This window comes from Amaranthus tricolor, chromosome 6 (genome assembly GCF_026212465.1).
Source record: "Amaranthus tricolor cultivar Red isolate AtriRed21 chromosome 6, ASM2621246v1, whole genome shotgun sequence".
NCBI lineage: Eukaryota > Viridiplantae > Streptophyta > Magnoliopsida > Caryophyllales > Amaranthaceae > Amaranthus > Amaranthus tricolor.
The window spans coordinates 24,514,243-24,521,567 of NC_080052.1; the positions used below are offsets into that span (position 1 = coordinate 24,514,243).

The window sequence follows — 7,325 nt, forward strand, 5'->3', positions numbered from 1 at the left end:
CAACTAATTGTGTACCTAAGTCTGTCTGCTTTATCAACAATCACTGAAAAACCAAATTGTATGCAATAATCCCTAATCACATCCCTCAAATGTTGCTTATATGTAAACAATTTCCACTCCTTAATCACAATGTTCCCAAAACCTTTGTCTTCGTACAAGTCCCCATTCTTATACAACTTAGTCAAATAATTATCAAAGTCATCACATTCATCATCCCAAACTGGTCCTTTAAATGGATCAAAATAATCTGCATCAACATCTTCCATCCTTATTCCATCCTCTACCTCAGCCTCTTTATCACTATCAACCAAAGACACACTATCACTGTCACAACTAGGGATGGTCATGGGGCGGGTCTGGAGCGGGTCTGGCCAGACCCGGACCCGGACCCTATTTTTTTTTGGGATCCAGACCTGGATCCGGACCCTAAGGGTCCAAAATTTTCAGATCCGGACCCGGACCCTACGGGTCTGACAGGGTCTAGGGTCCTTAATGGGTCTTATACAAAGCATCTTTGATTTGTCAAAATTGAACCTTTTTCGAGTTTTTTTGTATTTTTGTAAGCAACTTATTATCGTATTACAAATACTTGTTCGAGTCCAAGAAATTCAAATACAAAATAAATACTAAAACGTAAAAACACTTGTCTAAATACATGATTAAAAATCAAATATGAAAGACTAAATGAGAAACATAGTGTATATTTCATAACATTAAAAATTACAATAAATTTTGATCAATCTTCTTCAACTTCATCAAGATCCTAAAGGAAATATCATACAAGTATAAGTTAGTTTTTCAATAAAGAAAAAGTAAATAAAAAAAATCCATTAAAGTTAAAGCGTACTAGTTGAATCGCATCTATTTGTTGTTCTTCATCAACATCCGAATCATCAATTACTGTGGAGCAAGCATAAGCATCTTTCGAAGAACCTTAGAAAAAGATTTTAAAAACAAAAACAAAATAAGATAACCAACCAAAAACAAAACCAATACTAAATCAGTAAAAGTTAGACTTTTACCTTTTATGTCTTCCATCATCCAATTTTGTAAACACATTAATACTTCCACAGTTTGTGAATGAAGTCTTGAACGATGAGGGCTAATAACTCTTCCTCCGGTACTAAAAGCACTTTCTGAAGCAACGGAAGAAACAAGAATGGCAAGAATATCTTTCGCAATCTTTTGCAAAGTCGGATACTTCGTATTTACTTTCCACCAATAAAGAATATCCAAATCCTCATCATCCGATAACAGTTCTTCTTCTAAATAAAAATCCAATTCACACCTATTCACCTTTCTAACCTTAGTTCTCTTAGATTGAGCAAATTCATCTTGTGCACTGTCTATAGAACTTGGTGCAGGTCGTTTCCTACTTTGCCCAACATCATTCACATTTTTCACAATATCACTTTTCCTTTGATATTCCACAACCAAATTATCAAGACACCTACGAACTCTTGCTATTTGCATATCAACCTCATTAACATCAAAAAACTTCCTAAAATAAAACTCCACACAATCCATTTTATTTCTCGGGTCTAAGATAGTAGCAATAGCCAAAAGTTCACACATATTTTCCCAATACTTGTCAAATTTTTCAAGCATATTTTCTGTCATCAATCTAATAATTTCAACATCACTTTGTAACCACCTACCCATAGCAAGCTTAATCTCACAAACCCTTCGGAAAAAAAGATTGATAGTGATAAACTTTCTTCCAGAAAAAACATTAGTTGTATTGTAAAAAATTTCTAACTTATCACAAACAAGCTCAACTAATTCCCAATCCTTATCACTAGGAACAACAAAATTCATCTTTTTATTCACTCGCCTTAACCTTGAAAACACATCTTTAAACGGCAAAACACTTTTAAGCATCAAGTAGGTTGAATTCCATCTTGTTTTACAATCAAGACTAGGTTTTTTAATGTTAACTAAGTCCAAAAAACGACAAGCCTCCTCAAAATTTTCAATTCTTTTAGGAGTTGACATCCAAAAAGACACACAATCACGAACTTTTTCAATCGCAGAACTAATAACCCCTAATCCATCTTGAACTATTAGGTTCAATATGTGAGCACTACAACGTAAATGCAAAAGATCACCCTCAAGCATCAAAGACCTTTTCTCAAACTTATTCATTAAAATCTTCATCATTGCATCATTAGTAGTGGCATTATCAACAACAACAACAGATATTTTATTTTCTAAACAATATTGAGACAAACAATCCATCATTACCTTTGCAATAACACCTCCGGTGTGAGGACAAGGCACATAGCAAAACCTATATAGAATTAAAATTAAAAGGATAATTGATAAAATTAAAAATAACATGATTACATGAGTAAATAAGTAAGATTTTACCTTAAGGTGCGATTTCGTAAGACCCATTGTTTATCAATAAAATGTGAAGTTATGACCATGTAACCCTTCTTCTGGTTGGTTGCAGTCCACATATCAGTAGTGATTGCAATTCTACTTTCATTATGATCGAGCAATTTATGTAGAGAAAGTTTTTCTTCTTTAAACATCTTCATGATATCTCGCTTTAATGTGGACCTAGAAATCATCTTAAAATTGGAATTAAGGCTTTCAACAAACCTCCTAAACCCAATATGATCCACCATAGACAATGGATACTCGTGCATGATAACCATGGAAACTAATTCCTTTCTCGAAAATTCTTGGTCGAACTCTTTAAGGTTGCTTTTACCACTATATTCCAAAGAACTTGACCCATCACATTCCTTCTTAACTCTTAAAGTTGTTTGACCACGTGCAAGATTCAAATGTCTTCCTGAACAAACTTTCTTTGCGTGTTTCAAGAGATGAGAAGTTCCACTACTACCACCAGTTACTAGACTAACACCACAATGCTTACAAACAGCTCTAGTCACACCATTTACTTCCTCTCTTACAAAATAATTCCATGCCTCAGAGGTTGTTTTCCTTCCCTTATCTTTTGTGCAAGAACTTGGAATACCATCAACATTATTATTAATGAACCCTTCTTCATCCACATTCAATGTATTTTTTGACTCCATACCAAAATCATTTTGTGGTTGTGCCACTGATTTGGACATACATTGTGATTGATTTTCATCTATTATCTATACGAATACGACTATACGACAATAGATCTAAATTTAAACACCTATTCAATCAATAGATTTTATATCAAAATCATAACAACAAATCTAAATTTGTTTTCCAATCAAATCAAATGAAGAAAACAATACTACACCAAATTAAATTTACATCAGAGAAAAAAAGAGAAGAATAAGAGATTAAGAGGGCAAGGCATACAGTGATACAGAGACAATCAATACAGAAAGGGCGATCAATACACTGGAAATCTGGAATCACTGGTATCTGGAGTCAATGGCAGTCAATACAAACACTGGAGTCAATACACCAAATTAAACTGGAATGGCAAGGAGTCAAGGACTAGAGTCTAGAGGTCGTCAGGTCGTCAATGGCGATGGCTACCCAGTGCCCAAACTAAAGAAAAATTAAACAAAACCAAAGAAATGGAGTACCTGGAGTCTCCACTGAAGTGGAGTACACGGCTGGTGATGGCGATGGCGATGGCGATGGAGATGGCGATGGCGATGGCGATGGTGATGTTGCAGAGGCAGAGCCGCAGCTTAGACTTTAGAGGATAAGAGAAACTCGAAAGAAAATTAGGGTTTTCGCTTTTCAAGGCTGCTTCCTTGCCTAATTTACTGAGATTTGAGAATGAGATATTGAGATGTAGAATGCGCCAGCCACGCAGCCCAAGCCATTCATAATATCAGAATTCAGAATTTTAAAATATAAATATATAATATTTAAAAGTTTAGGGTCCGGGTCCGGGTCTTCACCTTAGGACCCGGACCCGGACCCGTCAAATTTTTTTTGGATCCAGACCCGGACCCGGATCCGACGGGTCTCAAAAATTAAGACCCAGACCCTTATAAAAGGGGCGGGTCCGGGGCGGGTCCTGGACCCATGACCATCCCTAGTCACAACTATGGAATGACAGGGTTGAATTGAAAGATTCATCATCACTCTCACTGACCAATGATTGTGTTCCAGATGTAGCAGCAGCCTCCTTGTTCTGTAGCATTAATCTTACAGACTTTCTAATAACTGTCTTAATTCCCTTTCTTTTCATAGTTTGGGATTTTTTTGTTTGGGGATTTGTTTAAAGTTTTCTTAGCACTTGTCTTTAGGGTTTTGTTTGGAGATTTGTTTAAAGTTTTCTTTTGTGTTCTCTTTGGTGTTGTCTTTCTTTTGTGTTCTCTTTGGTGTTGTCTTCTCCACATTAACTTCATCATTTGCTTCATCATTAACTTCATCAGCTTGGTTTATCTCATTCAATAACTCAGCATTTTCAATGATAACATCATTGATGTTTTCAGGGGATGGTGGGTTTATCTCAACATATCTTCTACTCCTTCTCAAAACAGGCAATTTGGGCCTAAACTCAGTCTGTGGTGGTTTCCAGCCCTTGGGCTTCAAAATCTGCAATGGGGTTGGAATGGGGTACACTTCTATATCAAAATCACTATCAACATCCATATCATCCTCAACAGCATGTTCCTCAAGTATTACAGGTTCCTCCTCACAGGGTACATCAACATCCACATCATCAATAGATTGTTTCTCAGGTGTAACAGGAGTTGGAATGAGGTTTATATCATCAACAGGTTTTTTCTCAGGTATAACAGGAGTTGGAATGGGGTCCACATCATCCTCAACACTCAATACAGGCGGTTCCTCATAGGGTTGGCTAGGGGTTGGAATTATCAAAACATCTTCATCATCAAGTTCTGCAGGGGGAGGATTGGATTTCAAATCTTTCTTCTATGCATTATGCTTTAAGGTTTCCCTAAGCCTTCTAGCATTATCTAACATAACAGGGCATTAGGTTTAGAGTCCCCTACATGGATGCAAATACTGTCCTTGCCCTTATTTCTACTAAACATATCCAACAATGCTTTATCATCAACTAGTTGAACATGCTTTATTTGTATACATAACTAAAACTGGGATGTTCAGGCGTCAAATGTTCCTCCCTCTCAACCTTATCCCAATAATCAATATTCATGTCTAGGAAGTTAACTAGGTCGACATCTTCAACAAAAACTTCTGTCTCTTTACCCTTGTATATAAATTTCAACACCACACTATCATCCATTTACAATCTGTTAAAAAAAAAAAGAAAAGAAACTACATTAATCATCCAATGCCAAACACATTCAGAATTCAAAAAAGCCCTAATTTTTAGGGTTTATTCATTACAAAAATGACTCAAAACACCTTTAAACCACATAATTCAAGAACAAACCCTAATGATCGGAACATTTAAGACGAAAAAATAAAAAAAAAATGCGACATTGTACTTGACATTTACAGTAATAACTCAAACAACCCAACATCTTGCATTTACAGAAGAAAATGAGGAAAGATTAGGGAACTTACCAACGTCAAGAAAAGCAGCAATGAGAAAGATGAAGCTTCAACAATGGCGTAATCAACGCAGGAAGATGATGATGAAGACAGAGTAAGCAAGTACGGGTTAGGAGGGAAAAGCAAGAGGAAAGCAAATGAATCACAAACTAACCATGACCATGGTTGGTTTTTAATGACATTTAGCGGAAAAATCATTAATAGTGTCACGGTTGTAATTAGCATATACTTGGGGGTACCATTAAAATTAACAGGGGTACCATTGTTATTTTGCTATAGTACAGGGGTACCATTAATAATATTCCATAAATAATTAATTAAATAAATTTAAATGTTACCATAACAATTACCTTTTATTAATCTTACAATACAAAATTGTAAGAAATCCTATCCAACATAAATAAACTAATAATTCCTTGGTTACTCAATTCTTGATACATTTTTTTCTACATAATTTAATATTTTAATATTAAGTATTTTTATTTTGACTAAACAAAAAATAATTAAAATTTACATACTATATTTTAAGAAGAATAAAACAAGATTATATATGACTATATAACTATTCTTGATCGTGAGTCATACTTACCAAAATAAAATTGAAATGAATAATATTACTATTAAAATGTAGTGAATATTATGAAACAGAAAAAGTAGTTTCTAAAATTTTTTAAAAACTTACACATATGAATAACCATTCCTAAATACCATTACACATCAAATTTTTACTTAACTTAATTGGTGACCCAATATGAAATCCTATCCAACGGTGATGTCGGAACCAAGTTGATGTATATTCCCAAATAAAATATTGGATAATATTGCCCCAAAGGCCAAGACACATTTATTTTGGTTCTCTTGAGCCACTATTCCTTGCTAGTTGTTACTTCTATATATACATGCTAATTTTGCATGCTTTTTTCATCAACTCACTTCTAAACCATTCTATCATACACTATTTTTAAACATTTTTTTTAGTCTCACACCACTTAAATTAACGATCATGGATTTTGGAAACTTAACTGATTTTCTCGGAAATAAAAAAATCTTAGTTACCGGTGCTACTGGCTTCATCGCTAAGAGTACGTACATTTTCTCGATCTCTTCAGTCTAAAACATTATCACATAATTTATTAATTTTCTCACATAATCAAAAAAGTGTTATATAGTCGATTTTTAGACTATTTCAAAGCGATTTCTAAAACATATTTGTTTTTGTTTATAAGTTTATCAACTTAAAAATTTATTTTCTCTGTTACAGTTCTTGTAGAAAAGATACTTCGGATTCAACCAAATGTTAAGAAATTATACCTTCTCGTAAGGGCTAGAGATGCGAAAACCGCTAATGTAAGGCTTCAAGATGAGATTCTTGGGAAGGAATTGTTCAAAGTTTTAAGAGAAAAATTGGGATCAAACTTTGAGTCTTTCATGTCAGAAAAAATAAGTGCCATTGCTGGAGATACTTCTTATGATAACTTGGGAATTACTGCTCATGAGCTTGATCAAATGTTTGGGGAAATTGATATTGTTATTAATGTTGCTGCTACTACCAAGTTTTTGGAAAGGTATATATTTAATCATGGTTTCAATTTTTTTTTTACAAATAAAAATGGTGTATTATCCATAAAATATATTTTAAGTTACAATTATTTGTTTAATTTTTTAGTTGAATTCAAATATAAGAAGCTAATATGGCAAAAAATTACTAACTTTAATCACATCAACCTCTCGATAAAAAAGATTTTTAGTGCTAAGACTTATAACATAAAGAAGTTAGAACCATCTCAAATAAAAGTTTAAACTGAAGGTTGTTTATTATAAATGATTGACATGGTAAGCTTTAACGTTAATTTAAGTTTTTAGTT

General features: G+C 33.8%; 2 protein-coding genes across 2 annotated transcripts in view; one reads left to right on the plus strand and one right to left on the minus strand.

Annotated features, from left to right (window-relative positions):
• Positions 1 to 736: 736 nt before the first annotated feature.
• On the minus strand, positions 737 to 4,162 carry LOC130815704 (zinc finger BED domain-containing protein RICESLEEPER 2-like). The gene is made up of 7 exons (XM_057682191.1): positions 4,015 to 4,162; positions 3,530 to 3,723; positions 3,313 to 3,378; positions 2,371 to 3,116; positions 1,023 to 2,290; positions 848 to 933; positions 737 to 763 (listed from the first exon to the last, which is right to left on the minus strand). Exons 1-7 carry the CDS (start codon positions 4,160 to 4,162, stop codon positions 737 to 739), a joined length of 2,535 nt encoding a protein of 844 aa, XP_057538174.1.
• A 2,208-nt stretch (positions 4,163 to 6,370) lies between these two features.
• The window catches only part of LOC130816092 (alcohol-forming fatty acyl-CoA reductase-like), a 5,514-nt gene continuing 4,559 nt past the window's right edge, over positions 6,371 to 7,325 (plus strand). Inside the window, exons 1-2 of the mRNA XM_057682679.1 lie at positions 6,371 to 6,542; positions 6,722 to 7,025. Coding sequence (XP_057538662.1) covers positions 6,464 to 6,542; positions 6,722 to 7,025 — 383 coding nt within the window. The 5' untranslated portion in view covers positions 6,371 to 6,463. The remainder of the gene's footprint in view (positions 6,543 to 6,721; positions 7,026 to 7,325) is intronic.